We start from the raw sequence: 17834 nt of genomic DNA, 5'->3' as shown, positions 1-17834 counted from the left end.
TGCTCAGTGGTTTTGTAACAGAGCAGTGCTGAGTTTAGGGGATTGTTGGTAGATAAACTTTGGGAATTGTGGGATACGCTGGAGAGAACAGATGGTTTACTGCGGCCTGCCACTCGGATGCCGGGGCTTAAATTGTTTTTGGTGCGAATGACTTGAGAAATGGTTTGGTGATACTTGGGGTTTGATTTCCCAACATGAAATGTTTGCCAGGATTGAAGATTGAGGCATTTTTTAAGTTCTCTGCGGCCCACTGCACTTTATTGCACTTAATGAGCTCAAAAACATTCGCATAGTACACAAACATAGTACATCAAATCTTTTTCAATCTTTTTAACCTCAGTGCTTTGGTAAATTATGTTAGTTTTTTGTTTTTTTTGCGCAAACACTATTTATATAGTAATATTAATCTCCAACGCGTGTTACCGTAACGTCAACACAGCACGCATTCTTCATGATGCTCTCGACAAAATGTAAAAAACCTTCGTTCATCTTCGGAACACAAATTAAGATATTTTTGATTAAATCTGAGAGCTGATCACTCCTCCATAGGCTTCTAAGTGATTGAAACTTGCTGGCCCAGAAAAGTTATTAAAGAGATCGTTAATATAGTCCAAGTGACTCCAGTGGCTCAATCTTAAATTTATCAAGCGACGAGAATACTTTTTGTGCGCAAAAACAAACAAAAATAACGACTTTATTCTACTATTCATTTCCTTCTCTCTGGGCCTCGTAGTGTTTTTGCGTAGCGCGTCTGTGTTGCACGTCATCATGCATCACACACATGACAAGCGTCGACCAATAGTGAGCATACGTGGTGACGTGCAACACAGACGCGCTACGCAAAAACACTACGTAAACTAACTCGAGGCTCAGAGAGAAGGAAATGAATAGTAAAATAAAGTCGTTATTTTTGTTTGTTTTTGCGCACAAAAAGTATTCTCGTCGCTTGTTATACTTAAGATTGAGCCACTGGAGTCACTTGGACTATATTAACGATCTCTTTAATAACTTTTCTGGGCCAGCAAGTTTCAATCACTTAGAAGCCTATGGAGGAGTGATCAGCTCTCAGATTTAATCAAAAATATCTTAATTTGTGTTCCGAAGATGAACGAAGGTCTTATGGGGTTGGAACAACATGAGGGTGAGTAATTACTGACAGAATTTTCATTTTTGGGTGAACTAACCCTTTAATAAGCAGTAGCATGCATGCATACTTGCTACTGCCTTTATAAAAAAAAAAATAATTAAAATTCTGTCATCATTTACTCACCCTCATGTCATTCCAAACCTGTATGACTTGTTTTCTTCTGTGGAACATAAAATATGTTTTTCTGAAGAATGTTGGCAATTCTGGTGAACAGTGACTTTCATTTCTTTCCACAGTGAAAATAATGTCAAAACAAAGGTTTGGAGCAACACAAGTGTAAATGTAAATGATGACAGAATTTCAGATGAACTGATTTTCTGAGTTTCAGATGAACTACACTGATTTTTGTTTTTTAATTGACAGTCCTACTCCATAGCCAAGAATATAAAACCACTGAAACCACTGGTGCTGTAGCTGGTTGCCCCACAATGTCCAAAAATTAAAAAAACATTAGCTGAAAAACCCTACACTTTTTTTTTTTTTTTACACAAAAATGAGTTTCCAGGGCCATTTAACACTGAATTCACACTTGAAAGAATGTGGAATTCTTGGAAATAATCAATGAAGCGAAAGCAGTCATTTAAAACCAACACTGGCATCCCATGCCATTGTCTCATCTACGCTTTCTTGCTTTTCAAAGCCATGCTCTTTTGAAAGACAGTTTAGCAAAGACTCACATTCCAGCAGCTCCACACAGATGGCCGGAGAGGCTGAAAACATGGACGAATGAAGGAGTGAGAAAATGCCTTTGAAAGTGCCACAAAGAGGCGGCCATGAATGACACTCCTTATTACGGTGGAGAATCGCGGTTAAAGCTCGCCCACAGCTGCACGTGCTATTGTCCTCGATGCCTCTCCTTCTCTGCTTCGCTCCGGTCGCTAGGCCAAGAGCGCTAATGGAATTTTCTGCTCTCGCCCTGGAGACATGATGTCATCCTCACAAACGGGGCCTTTTTTGAAGAAAAATGACTTATGTGGCCCGGACCAGACAATGAAAAAGGAAATGGACATTTGGCTAAGACTCAAGGTTTGCGAGAAATTACGATTCCGCTTAACCACCGGTGAGGGCGACCAATAAAATGCATCGTCATTTTGAGAGTTATTAACCGGTATGGTGGCAAAGTGTTTGTAGTTTGAGTTGTAAATGTGTCAGACCATTACCAGGCCATTATTCCTTCATTTGAGCAAAATTATGAGGCCAAATTAGAGCGAAATTGGAGCAAGTGAAAAGTGGATTCATACCTTTAGGTACTCCCAGAGTGGAAACTGCACCAGCGAGAATGGAATCTGAAATTAAAAGAAGAGTTTTTTATTATATAGGCCAGAACAGAAAATGTTAACTGCGTTAAAGGGATAGTTCACCTAAAAAATAAATAAATAAATAAATAAATAATTCACTCTCCCTTACAGTATGTCGTTCCAATCTGCATGACTTCTTTCTTCAGTGGAACACAAAAGGACAAATGATGAAGAATTTACTAGCTGCACAATGAAAGTGAATGAAGATTCCATAAAAGTATCACCACCATTTGTTAATATTTTTCCTTTGAAGACAGAAAGTCATACAGCTTGGACCGACATGAGGAAAAATATTTTTTTGGAGGGTGAACTAATAAAACTCTTAAGTCTGGATACAAAGTCTGTCGTACAGTGAGATAGAACACAGTTTTGGGGATTTTTTTTTTTTTTTTTTTTACATTAATGGAAAACTGCCTTCAGAACAACCATAATAATGCCATTATGATGTTCAATACATACTGTAGGGGAGGGGGAGAAAAAAATAAAGCGCACATGTCTTCTGTAAAAGAAAATGGATTACTTGTGGCAACATGTTCAACCACAAGCATTGGCCATTTATCTCATGTGTCAAACTGTTTTAATACTGATGTCTGTACGTCTGGAAGTGTGAAGTACTGTATATATGAGAGAGAGAGAGAGAAAGAGAGTGTGTGTGTGTGTGTGTGTGTGTGTGTGTGTGTGTGTGTGTGTGTGTGTGTGTGTGTGTGTGTGAAAGACACAGAGAGAGATGATAAATAAATGAAGAGTCTGTGGTCACACAGAGAGAAAAAGATAGAGAGAGAACAAAAGAGAGAGAGAGAGGTGGCAGAAATCTTCACCCAATCAGGCACAGCGGAGCAAAAAGAGAGGAAATCGATGGCACTGCTGAACCGTGGGTTGACAAAATCCCAAAATCATGTGACTGGCATAGAGAGAGAGAGAGAGAGAGAGAGAGAGAGAGAGAGAGAGAGAGAGAGAGAGAGAGAGAGAGAGAGAGAGAGAGAGAGAGAGAGAGAGAGAGAGAGAGAGAGAGAGAGAGAGAGAGAGAGAGAGAGAGAGACATTTGCTAAGGTGTTCTGAATTAAGCCTAGGGCATTGCTAGGCAGTTATTACAGTGTCCTGAGTGGTTTCTAGGGTGTTGCCAGGCAATCATTGCGGTGGAGTGAGTGGTTGATACAGTTATGCTAGGGAATTCTGGGTGGTGCTGCTGGTTTTTTTAGCCAGTTGCTAAGGTTTTAAAAAAAAGTGATGGTTTAAGGAGTTGCCAAGTATTCAATAAGATGTTTAGAGTGGTTGCTAAGAGTCAGTAAGGTGTTGCTAGGGAATTCACTGTATTACTAGTGTATTTCTAGAAAGTTGCTACAGTATTTGTTAAGGTTTTTTTCGAAACATTTGGTAAGGTGTTCAGAGTGGTCGTTAGGATGTTGCCAGGCAGTCGATAAGGTGTTGCTTGGCAGTTACTAAGGTGTTCTGAGTCGTTGCTAGGGCATTACTAGGCAGTTCCTCAAGTCTACACGATGTTCTATGGCAGGGGTCTCCAAACACTGTCCTGCAAAGTTTAGCTCCAACCCCAATTAAACACACCCGAACCAGCTAATCAGTGGGCCTTAAACTGAGATCAGGTGTTGATAAGGTGTTGCTAGGGAATTCTGGGTGGTGCTAGTGTGTTTCTAGGCAGTTGCTAAAGTGTTTGTTAGGAGTCTTGGGCAGCCAGTTATTATAGTGTTCAGTAGCTAAACTGAGTCCAGGGCATTGCTAGTCTGTTGCTAAGGTGTTCAGAGTGGTTACTATGGTGTAGCTAGAGTAGTACTAGCGTGTTGCTTGGCAGTTACTAAGGTGTTCTGAGTCGTTGCTAGGGCATTACTAGGCAGTTCCTCAAGTCTACACGATGTTCTATGGCAGGGGTCTCCAAACACTGTCCTGCAAAGTTTAGCTCCAACCCCAATTAAACACACCCGAACCAGCTAATCAGTGGGCCTTAAACTGAGATCAGTATAAGAAACTCTGTGCTCCATACAAAACTCTTTATTGGAAACATCTCATTGGACAAATAGACTGTAATCTAATACAATAAAAAAGGCTGACTGTGAAAACAAAGCCCTCATTGGCTTTAGTTGGAAAAACGTCCAAGTTTTGACAAAAATTAACATAACGAACACAATGAAGCAGCATTGCAAACGCTGCGTGGGCATCATGCACACTGCCAGAGCGTTGCATCCCTGATTTCAAAACAAAGAACAGATTGGTGCAATGTGACCTGATGCTGGGGAGTGTGTGTCTTTGTGCGTTTTTCTACAAAAACTAAATCAGCCACCTGTCTTTTATTACCAACATGATAAATTCAGCGTTTCGGTGCTCAGGAGGAGTGGAACGCTCAGAGGAATCCGCTAAGACAGAAACGAGGCACGGCTGATTTATGCACAAGTTTAACACTTCTGGCAGAGACGGGGCGCCTGAGCAACGCAGATGGTCAGATTTATATTGAAAAGGCCGTAATGGATGAGAAAAGAGAGCGGATGACGAATATGGAAAGACAGAAGGATAGAAAGCAGGTTTTTGACCAAAGGCCAGAAAGCTTCTTCACATGGAAGAGTCGGTCCAGTGGATGACGGCTGTGTGGTCTGACTGCGGACCAGCTGTACCGATATCAGTTTAAGCACATTAGCATCATGCTTTTTCCCTGAAGTGCATTTATAATGTAAGTTAAGGTTTCCTGCACCAAAAAAACAAGCCATAACTGTGTTGTGTGGGATTGTCGATTTGGAGATAATGGAGAAACAACAACACAGCGATGTGCATCAAACACTCTTCTCTGCTGTCAGTGTCGCTATCACGGTGTGTAACTGTCAGGTACGTTATCATTGAGAGATAGGGCTGGCTGTGTGTTTGTGACGGGGTTACCCATGGGAATATTAGTATTCTGTTGTGTTCTTCACTGTCAGGCTCCTGGCCGCCAGTGTGATATCTGGGAAAACAGATGTCAAAATGCATTTAAATGAAGCTTGATTGGAAGGGTGGCGCTCGGCATGCTATTTGACAAATGGCTTTAATAGGTCAGACGGTACTGGATGAATACTAATGAGAGGAGAAAGGGATAGAGATCAATCTGAAATCGGATTCAGTTCGACTGGATTCATTTAAATCACATTCAATTTTAATTTGTCTTGATTAAAATGCAAAGCAATGTGTTTTACTTCATTTCAATCTAAATTAAATGCTAATTAAACATTGGACTTTGTCTATAATTTGCATGAAAGCTTATCTGATAGTGTTGTCTGTCACCTTCTTATGAACTTTTATGAAGCATTAAAGAAAAACAGAATAAAATGAATGTAATAAATAAAATAATATTACTAATAAATATTAAAACACAATAATTAATGTCTTTGCAATAAATTAATATGAAACCTAGGGGCCTTTAAAAAGACAGCAGAGGCACAAACAACAGGAGTGTGTTTGATAAAAATGAAAATAAATATTAAAACAATGTTTGGACATTTCATCCACACTAAATGTATAAATCTATTTGCATTAAATTAAAATCAAACTAATTGGAAATTAAAAGAAAGATAGAGGTACACTTTAAAAAAACACTATTTCACAAGAAAACAGAAGCTTGTTTGATAAAAATAAACAATATGTATGGATTAATAATGTTAATAATAATAATAAAATGTGAATAAATATTAAAGCAAAGTGTTTAGACACTTCATTCACACTTGCATTATTTTTTTTCTGTAAAATTATGCTAAACTGTATTTTATTTCATCCATTTATGTATATATTTGGTAAGTAGAAGCATAATATGACAGTAGTCTAACAGATTAATAACAGAAAAAAGCATAAATATTCAATTGAAAGTGAAGGAGAGTGAGATACATGCAGTTTAAATAAACGAGAAATAAATTGTAAAAGCAGAAATAGTTATTGTAAAATGAAACTAAAATAAAAAAAGATTTTCAAGAAAATAAAAATACTGTCCAATGGAAAGATTTTTATTGTGGAAAAAACAGAAGAACGGTTTTGATATTGCAGTTCTGTCTACGATGTGAGGGAAGACGGCATCTGCACAGTACTGAAATAAAAAGAAGAATTATTAAAGCACATTGGAAAGCGGATATTTCTCAACCCTAGAGGGACGACATACTGATCACTCCAGAGACGCTCAGCGAAAGAAGAAAAGAGAGTGAGGCAGAGTGACAGGAAGTAGATGAGGGCCAGATGGATATGTCATCAGCATCACCATGATTCAGCAGCGCTGGGTATGAAAACAGCAGACGGACTGGAGGAACCCATAGACTAACCCGAATTTATTACTGAGAGCTGTGGAAAACACTCGATTTTACAGGCCCTTCCAAACACACACACACACTCCTAATACATACCGTGACAACGCATACTGAAAACATCTGCAAGTACAAACAGAAACCTGTGATTGTCTGTGAGTGTGCACACATCAAACATTGACGCAGTAACATTAAACATAAGAATATTTATCAGTCAAAGCTTTTAATTGACAGCTTGTTGAAGTGTGATGAGGAACAAATAGGAACAAATTGGGAGGTGGAGAGAAGGAGGGGTGACGACTTGAGAGAAAGAGAGTTTTACTATGCAAAGCCATCTGCCAATGTCAAATATGTCGCTAAACCTGTTTATGTCTTGAGTGATTTATGAGCCTCTTCCCAGGTGTGTGTGTGTGTGTGTGTACGTTTGGGTGTCACATTTGTCTTTATACAGGCGTGTTTGCACACCACCGTCACGATACTTTGTATGTGTGTGTGTGTGTGTGTGTGTGTGTGTGTGTGTGTGTGTGTGTGTGTGTGTGTGTGTGTGTGTGTGTGTGAATATGCATTCAAAACCTGAGAGAAGTGAGATCCCTCATAAGATCTATTATCTTGAAACAGATCTGAACCACTCTCTCACTCACAATTTGATATAAACATATCGCCATTACAAATTGTATTATAAAATAAATATAGAAAATATCTAATAGTGAAAAAAAACATACTAATTATATATATATATATATATATATATATATATATATATATATATATATATATATATATATATACAATCGTATAAAGAAAGAAAATGCGTTGAGAGTCTATAAATGAAGAGTCGACAATTTAAAAACCTAAAGAGAAGTGGTAGATTATTCCACAATCCTTTCCCTCTTTCTAGTCCCCGTTAAGAGTCTGGCAGCAGCATTTTGGACCAGCTGAAGGCGAGATAAACAAGATTGAGCAATCCCTAAATACAATGAGTTGCAGTAGTCCAGTCAAGTTGAAATAAATGCATGAATAATGGTTTCCAGATCCCTATTAGGAATAAAAGATTTTATTTTAGCGATCAGTCTGATCTGAAAAAAAATTGATTTTACAACTGAATTAATTTGTTTTGTTTTTTCAAATTTAAGAGCTGGGTCAAAGATGACACCCAGATTCCGTGCATGAGTACCAACAGAATTTTGAGAGGATGTTAACACCTTCAGGCCGTCCAAAAACCAACATGCACATTGAAAAAGCAAATGCATGAATGCGAGACATCAGTAGCTGTATTAATATCAGTGATATATATATATACACACACAAGATGGATGGACAACATGTACCAATTTCCAAGAACAATGAAAAACAAGACATGTTACTGTAGTAAAAACTATAAATTGTGGATAATTACACACAACTAACCCTAAACCGAACCCTAACCCTATAGTAAGTACATGTAGTTATTTGTCATTACTCAGTACTTAATGTATAACTACACTGTAACACAGACACTAAGATAACTACACTGTAACACAGACACTAAGATAAAGGGTAACCTTTATTGCTAGGGACAATTCAGTCCAAACATGTCCATAGCGCCCCAACCAAATTTGACCCCCTTTGGCATTAGAGACTTCTTTCAAAAACATTTAAAAAAAATCTTACAACCCTCAAACTTGGAGTATTTTAATTACATTTAATTAAATGAATATTTCAATTCAATTTATATAACAAATGTGGTCTTGGACCACATAATGCAAAAACCACATAATGTTAAAAAACTTGTTTGTACCCCTAATTCAGTTGGAGGATGGGGACCCTACACAACCTTTATCAAGGTTGATTTTAACAGTATCACTGAACTTTTGTGAGGCTTGAAAATGTGATTTAAACCCCAGTGCTATAAAAACTCCTCTGGGAACCAGTTTAGAAAATAAATAAACACATAAATAATGGAAAAATCAATACGTTGAAAGCAAGCCAGTGGGATGCCCCAAACACTTTATCAGAGAAGAGTGAGCGAGCGAGAAGCTGTGTTATGTTTCACGCTTCCCTATGGTCATAATCTTGGCTGAGAATAGAGAGGCCTGCTCCCTCATACAGAAAACATATGTAGCTCCCACGAATAAACGCACACATCACAACGTTAATTCAAAGTTAAATGTTAAGAGAGGTAGATTCAAAGTTTTGAACTTAAATCTAAGCAGCATTGGGCAGTATTTGCGCATTTCTGGCACATAAGTACAGAGAAAGCATGAATCAGCAGTGCTAAAAGTTCAATACTCTTTTGTGTTTGGATATGTGAATCCACTTGCTGTGGAATTCTGACAGGCTGAATGTTTTACATGAACACTTTCACAGACAGTGGTTGGAAAAGCCTGGAGCGCTAGAATGCTCAGATCGGCCAATCAGAAGGTGCGGAATGATGCGGCCGGCCAATCAGACTTCAGAAGCTCCCTGGTTTCCATCAGCGCCAGGGACAAGCAAGTTAAAATTCTGGGTAATAATATTCTAAACAAATTAAGACTTGTTCAAGGCTGGAGGGGGGAAGGAGGAGAAGAAATGAAGAGGCGAGGGAGGGGTTATGTGGTTAAGGACTGTTTGGAATCAGTGAGCTGGCAAATATTCAAGAGTGTAATTCCATTGACATGACCGAAAACGCTTCCCAGAACCGTCACATAATATTTACATTGTGGGGGGATTTTCTGGCCGGAGTTGCATTGTGCCGTCGCAGCAAGTGTGCCAGGCTGATGCAACAAGTGAACAAAAGAACAGTGAAAACATAGACCGCACCCCTATCAACAAGCTACCGGGCTACGGCCGAACCGCTTGTTTCCTTTGTTCGCATTCGAACAGGTGAATGCCCCGACAACAAAATAGGAAATTCAAGTCCGACAGTGACCACTGTAAGCTACAGGTGCATGCGTGCACACAAACAAACACAGAAACTCGTCCGACTGGCATGGAGGCCCTTTCACGCGAGGCACCAAAGCGTGGAGCGGGGCCTCACACACAGAGCATGATGTCAGAGGAAATCTTTTAGTGAATCAATTTATAATCTGTGTGTATGTGACATCGGATGCCCCCTGGCCGCTCCAATTAGGTGCTGACAGCGGAGGCGAGATGGATAGTGGTCCTTGGGGGAACGCGGAAAGTCTGAGCAAGACAGAGAGAGAATTAAAGAAGTTAGAGATACAGAAGGTTTTCAAATTCAGACCTTTCCTATTGGTTACTAAAGGTTTTCAAACTAGGGTCCAATGACACCCAGAGGGCTGCAAGGAAGTGGCTGATAGTTTTTTTGGGTTATCAAAGTTAAACGGACAGCAAGGGATTTTTCGCCACTAGGGGTCGCTAACCTATTTACAATAACAAAGGCGTAGATTGATGACGCAACATTTGCTAGAATTATGGATCTTGTCGTCAACGTCAAGCCGACCGATCTAATAATGTTTATGGATGACTGAATACATCGATGCTTTTATCATGACTGTGATACGAAGCAGGTCGGGATTGCTAAGAGACAGCAATCAGCTCCACACGCGACGCGAGTCCCGCGGATATAAAAGGAATATGGACATTTCATTCTACCGAACTACACGCAGAATTACTACTCACAGGTCAGTTTATTAGACAAATTAAACTTGTAACTTAACGCAGCGCTGTTTCACTTGGTCTAACATTACACTAGCACACTAAACTGCATTTGAATGTTTAAATTGATGTGTTAGTTTGTCTGTATGAGACTAGCAGTAAGCTAGATCAACATTAGAATAACATACAGATCATATTCTGACATTTTATCATTGTTGAACTATATAACATTGATTAGTTTTATGTAAATGTGCTCACCTGTTTAATAAAGTACATGTAGGAGCGGTCGAAGTCTCGGATGTGGAGCTCTCGTTTATATACTGTCTATAGGAGCTCTAGGCATCTCGAAAACACCGCACTGATATTGATTCTCGTTTTAGTTCTCCTTTTTTATCCAAAGTCTGCTTGCCGTGGTCCATAATGTTTGAACGAAACAACAACAGCGTGCAAATAGACATTGCAAACTACAAAGTTGTCCGCGTCAGTCGCCTTGGTTACTATCAGACAGCTCTGGTTCATAGCTCTGGTTGCTATGGCAGTACGAGCGGAAACCAGGGACAACGCGGATATGACGCCATTGGCGGCGACAAAACGGAAATAAAGAAACGGGACGTTTCTTGAATTAAATTACAAATTTCTCCTGGTTTGAAAGTTGTTGGAAACAGTCGGGATAATGTAAGTACACAACTAAAAAAAATATATAACATAGATATAGCGATTTTTGCTATTTTTAAAGCAAAAAAGTTACATATTGTGCCTTTAACATATGCACATAATACAGTATATCCATGAAACAGGTTTTTATATTAACAAACATGTATAATAATACTACTTCATTTTGCAGTCTAAAGATTGGTCAGAATTCAAAAGATTAATTTTGATTATTTTATTCTAAGATAAAATCTTCAGGCAACAAAATATGGCATATGAACCAGCCCTGTAGGGCTTGAGAGGTGCATTTGCACATGTTGAACCGTACTGACATTAACCAACAAGCAGAAATACTGAGTATAAACTCAATGACCTCAGTCTGATAAAGATGTTTGGAACCTTATCTGGAAGACACTGTGCAGAAGGTGTGTATGAAACACTTCTCCAGTTTTGGTAAAAGTGTTCTTGTTCTACAAAGCCTTCGTATCTGAAGAAAGGAGACAGATGAAGACTTGAAGCATATTTGATATTGGGCTAATAATAATTACTGCAAGATAAAAAACAGATCAACAACTTGCCATCATGCAGAATGATAACGGTACTGGTAAACTATACAAAGCCAAACATTCTCCTGAACGAATTAAAGCACACTAGCCGAACTGTTTTCACTACATGCGGCATTACATTAAAATACATTCAGTGAGGGTGACTTCACAGAAGCAATGCTAGCAATGATGTTTTTTATTATGAGTGGTTGTTATGGAGTTGCTAAAGTGTTGTTAACATAGTAAGTTGCTAGTTGGTTGCTTACTGGCCCAAATCCCTCCTTCAATGTAAGTCAATGGGACAGATTTGCAAATCAGCGTAAAAACGCAGTGGAAATTTCTGTGCGTGATCTACTGACCAAGTAGATAAAATTCGGATCATTTCCATAATGACCAACGCAATCTACCAGTTAGCGTCTGTCTGGGTTTAGAGATGCTTTTTTGTGGAGGTAAATAATGGTGCAAATACCAGTGAATTGACTAGCGCAAACCTTAGTAAATCACCTTGCATGATTCATTTAAATACTCTCCTCCCATAAGTTTTGCGAAACTCCTACAAATGCATACGCAATCAGGTCAGCCGCAAAAATAACCCTGTCCACACCTTTTCAGCGCTAATTTTTCCACCGCATGTCTTTAGTAAATCCTTAGAGTAGTTTTTTAATGCCAAAAGAGAGTTTGCGCTGGCACTGTCCGCATGCTGAAACTCTTAAGTCTAATCACTTAAAGTGGCACACCTAAAACAGGAAACAAAGCCAGTCAGATCGTGCAACAAGCCACGAAATTTGACCATACCCTCTTCAAAGCATAAGCGAAACAACCAAATTATAGACAATGGAAACAGAAGATGGCGAGGGCTTCCAGAAAGACTTTTCCTTCACTTTGAGGGTTAAATAAGTGCAGTATTTGACATAAAGCAGTGACATCATCCTCTCACCCCCAAACCTGACGGCTCCCTACGGATGTTTCCAGCCATGGACCGCTGTTATGTGAGCTTAACTAAACATTACAGTCAGTCTTCAGCTTTCAGCAGTCAGTGCTTCGGCAGGTGGGTCCTCCCAACCCACCAAACATCTCCGGCCTTTTACATTGCACAGATATAGGTTTATGCTTTTTATCCGATATTAGTTATGGTTGCAGGTAGAAATTGTGATGAATCTTACACCTATAAGACAAAAATACAATTTCTACCCAGCAAACTAATCACAGCCACATTTATGGCCTTCCCGGCATGCTGTTTGAAATTACATCACCATGATTTCATTCAATTAAGTCCAATACTATCCCTCAGGAGAGCAATAGTGAAGTAGAATTGGCCATGATTACTTGTTCGCTAATAGACGACATTGTGTGTTCTGTGATTTATATTATGTGCTAAAACAATGGGAGTTCATTCATATTGTCCTGCCAGATAAAATCTGGCATGATACATGTATTACTTCAACATCTGTTGACCTTACATTTGGACACAGGAAATGCTGAAATGTGAAGTCAATGCTGATAGCTGGGACAAACATGTGGAAGGAAATCAGCGGGCTATTTAATGTTTCACATCTGAGACATGATAATTGGTTAAAACCTCAAATGCAACCCTACAACCAAATCTGGAATAATTATCGATCGGAACAAGCTCCCGGTCTGAGCCTCTCTCAAGCTGTAATAATAACATTAACTGTCCCGTAAAGCCGTTCACCTTCAACCTCCCATTACCATGCAGCTCGGTGCTCAGACTCCATTTTTCTCCAGAGACAACTGGGGTTAAGTACACAACTCCAGGACACATAAGCATCGCTGCCCCTGAGATAAACTACTGAGAGCGGGGGAGAGCCAGAAAAGGAAAAGATGTCTTCAGAGTTAAAGGCAGGCAAGAGTGTTTTGAGGGAGAAGTAGGATGAAAACGAGTTTGGAGAAGGACGGAGCGAGAGAAGGCGCGAGGGAAATAAATCACAGCATGAGACAGCGAAACTCACCCTGCAATTAGAGGTTAACCTCACACTTGTTTTACAAGGGCACCGCTCTTTCATGAAAAGGGCAATGCATATCACCCTCTAGGAGGGATGACTTACTCCCTTCCCTTATTGCCTTCTGATGCAAGTGTTATTAGATTATCGTTATATTCGTTTTTAAAATGCGAAGCAATTTTATTTAGTTTCATTTTTTATGCTATCACATACTACAGAGGATCAAAGTATAGAGGATAACAAATAAATGAATCAAATAAACTGAACATGTTGTTGCTCAGAGGTATATTCAAGCTCAGGTCACAGGTCTGTGGGCCAGCAGAAGGACAAGACCCCTTTCCTCCCCCCCATCCCAGCCCTTTCTTTCTCTCTCGGTCCCCAGCCAGACCGGCGGCCCTTATTGAAACCATATGTGAGAGGCTGAGATTGTTTTCTGCTCGGATTGAGGCAAACATGCAGAAAATTGTGGGAAGCAAACATAACCCCAAGACCTAGCGAAATACACTAATTAAAACAACCTAACCAGCGAACAGAACGTGCACACAAACCCACAGCGACAAAACCTGACTGAGTTACTGTTAAAATAAATAAATAAATGCAGTAAAAATTTGCTTCTCTGAATATCAAAGGTCCCCTTAAAAAAAAAAGTCTTGACTTAAGGCTGTGCAGATACATTCATATACATATCAGGAGTTTCGAATTGGGGTCCAGGGGCCCTCAGGGAGACACAAGGGTGTAAGAGAAAATAGTGTATTAAAAAAACACTATTGTGAAAATATAATAAAAATTTGAAAAAGTTGTTTCTTTAATCCATTTTAAAATTTAATTTATTCCTGCCAAAACTACATTTTCAGCATCATTACTCCAGTCTTCAGTGTCACATGATCCTTCAGAAATCATTCTAATATTCTGATTTCATACTGAAGAAACCCAGGATTCTTTGATGAATAGAAAGTTTTTTATTTATTTGAAATAGAAATCTTTTGTAATAATGTCAATATATAGTGTCAATTTTGATAAATTTACTGCGTCCTTGCCAAATAAGAATATTAACTTCTTTCCAGAACAATATTTATAAATAAAATGTATTTATTAAAGCTGTCAGAGTTAACACATTAACTAATTAAGTTATTACACAAATAAAAAAACACATTGTAATCTATTGACAGCCATACAGTATAGAATAAAAAAAAGAAATTATTTATAAATTTATAAATATATTATAAAAAGATATTTTATATATATATATATATATATATATATATATATATATATATATATATATATACAGTACCAGTCAAAAGTTTGGAAACATTACTATTTTTTATGTTTTTGAAAGAAGTCTCTTATGCTCATCAAGCCTGCAGTAAAAAAAAAAAAAAGAAAAAAAAAAGTAATATTATGAAATATTATTACAATTTAAAATATTGGTTCTCTTTTTTAATATATTTTAAAATGTAATTTATTTTTGTGATGCAAAGCTGAATTTTCATCAGCAAGGACTCCAGTCTTTGGTGTCTTATGATCCTTCAGAAATCATTCTAATATGATGATTTGATACTCAGTTATTATCAATGATGGAAACAGTTGTGCTGTTTAATATATTTTTTTGGAATTCTTTTTTCAGGATTCATTGATGAGTAAAACGTTAACAGCATTTATTCATAAAAACAGCATTTATTCAAAATAAAAACATTTCTAACAATATAAATTGTTACCATCACCTTTTATCAATTTAACGCATCCTTGTTGAATTAAAGTACTAATTTCTTTAAAAAAAATAGTTATTGTTCCCAAACTTTTGAACGGTAGTGTATATTGTTACAAAAGATTTCTATTCTAAATAAATACAGTTCTTTTTAACTTTTTATTCATCAAATAATCCTGAAAAAAGTATCTCAGGTTATAAAAACAAATATTAAGCAGCACAACTGTTTCCAACATTGATCATAAATCAGCATATTAGAATGATTTCTGAAGGATCATAAGACACCAAAGACTGATGTACTTGCTGATGAAAATTCAGCTTTGCATCACAAAAATAAATTACATTTTAAAGTATATTAAAAAAGAGAAACCATTATTTTAAATTGTAATAATATTTCATAATATTACTGGGTTTTTTTTGTTTTGTTTTGTTTTAACTGCAGGCTTGATGAGCATAAGAGACTTCTTTCAAAAACATTAAAAATAGTAATGTTTCCAAACTTTTGACTGGTACTGTATATATATACCAGTATATATCCAATGACAATATAACATCTAATTATTACATTTAAAAGGTGATTTTATGCTTTTCAAAACGCATCCTAAGATTCATTGTGCATGTTCAGCGATTTCAAATGCAATTCAATCGACTTGTATCGCGTACGATATGTATCGTATCATGAGGCTCAAAATCAGTGATCAGATCCATGTGATATAAATAGGCAAGATCGAGTGATTACTTCTGACTGAAGCGTCACAGCTGTCTGTAACTCATGAAACTCAACTGTTTGAAATCTTGGAGAGTCATCTGAGTAAAGCAGACTAAATATCTATCGACAAAACCATTATGTGCTTGAAGTGATTTAATTGATTGACGCTGGACAGAAATATCAACATTTCAAGCCGTTCTGAGGGATCCAGTCCAGAAAGTCTTGTGATTGTTACGTTATCAGTGAGAGTAACATGCGCTGTAGTGGATTGTGGGTAAAAGGATTAATTTAACAGCAGTGCTAGACAGGAGTCCCAGCATGAGATATGAATCAAAAGCATGACAGATTGGAGTTGAGCAGGAATGGGAGTCTGAACTACACACCAACAACATGAACTATACATCAATGTCTGTATATTGTGCAGCTACCTCAAGTGTTCATGAGTGTGTGTGAACCAGGATTTTTCTACACATGGAAAGGTCTGTATCCAATTCAAATCCTCAGGAAAACCCTGACAAATGAAGTGTCCTGTTCAGCGCAATCACATAAGAGGATTCCTCTAATGCTGATCAACAACCTTGTGAGAAGGCCCGCCAAAAATAGTCCCTCGGAGAGAGGAAAGAGTGGACAGGGCTCATACCGAGTCTACTCATCACACACACACACACACACACACACACACACACACACACAACACCTTGGCCCAAACATCCCTACACTACATTAGGACCATCTGCACACCAGACAGAATTCTCTTGGGTCATTTTTTTGTTTAAGCTGCAAATAGTCTCACGTAGCCAGACGTCGACATAAAGTCTGGTCCACACCGCAAATGATCCTGGTCAAGAGCCGCCCACTTAGACAAGATGTCTGACTAATATGTAAAAAACTGGACACAAGTTAGAGAACAAAAAATATGTACAATGTGTTATATATATGTACAACATATATGTATATGTGTAGCAAAATATAAATGTGTGCTCAATAATATATAATTTTCCTTTGATTCAAACTAAGACTCAGTGCCAAAAACTTTGTAAACGTCTTGACTACTCTTTAGATAAAACCTGTTCATGCCAACTCGCATAAAGACCTTGCCATTTTGGAGCTTGAAGTGGAATTTACTGAATTGCAATAAAAAAAAAATTCAAAAAAAAGGAATTACATTCGTCCAACACAGTCCAAACACTTACCAAACAAAACAATTAATTGTATCATTCATTTTTACTAATCTTGCCTACTTATTATTTATATATTTTAATATGTTAAATAATGTCCAAGAAATACAGTAATCAAAGCCATTTTAAGTCAAACAATAACACATGTCCTCCACATTGTATTCAGTTAACTATATAAAAATAAATATTGACTGTCTATTTTAAATAACTTTACTCATTAGTTATGGATGTCTTGCTCTATTTTGAAGAAATTTGGGTAAATTAGAGCATTCTAGAAAATGAATAGAAAATTATTATTAAAAAAAATTATGTAGTTAATTTCAAACACTATTAATACAGCGTTTCATTTAATTTATTACACTCTCAGAAAAAAAGGTACAAAAGCTGTCACTGTGGCGGTACCTTTTCAAAAGGTACACCTTTGTACCTAAAGAGTGCATATAAGTCCCTCAAAGGTACATATTGGTACCAAACGTGTACATATTAGTACCTAAATAGTACATATTAGAAACATTTTGAAGGGTACTGTCCCAGTGACAGCTTTTATACCTTTTTTTCTGAGAGTGTATAAGTTATTGATTTAGTAACATTATTAAAGGTACTCTGTAACTTTTGGCCCTCTAGCAATTAAAAAACAAAACTGCATGCATTCTGTGGAAGAACATTGTTTTGGTTGTGCTTCGGCTCTGACTGTGGATGAATATGACCCTTCACACCTGATAATGATTTATAATGAACCCTGTTAGAGAGCTTCATATGGCAGTTTATCTGTTCAATAAAATACCTTACTCACTTG

General features: G+C 37.6%; 1 protein-coding gene across 1 annotated transcript in view; it reads right to left on the bottom strand.

Annotated features, from left to right (window-relative positions):
* Positions 1–17834, bottom strand: part of slc25a26 (solute carrier family 25 member 26) — a 57711-nt gene that overhangs the window by 18494 nt on the left and 21383 nt on the right. The window contains exon 6 of the mRNA XM_081358282.1: positions 2389–2433. Within this exon, the coding sequence (XP_081214408.1) occupies positions 2389–2433 (45 nt within the window). The remainder of the gene's footprint in view (positions 1–2388; positions 2434–17834) is intronic.

The sequence above is a fragment of the Scardinius erythrophthalmus genome, assembly GCF_964197995.2.
Source record: "Scardinius erythrophthalmus genome assembly, chromosome: 25".
Taxonomy (NCBI): Eukaryota; Metazoa; Chordata; class Actinopteri; order Cypriniformes; family Leuciscidae; genus Scardinius; species Scardinius erythrophthalmus.
This window is presented reverse-complemented; position numbering and strand designations above follow the sequence as displayed.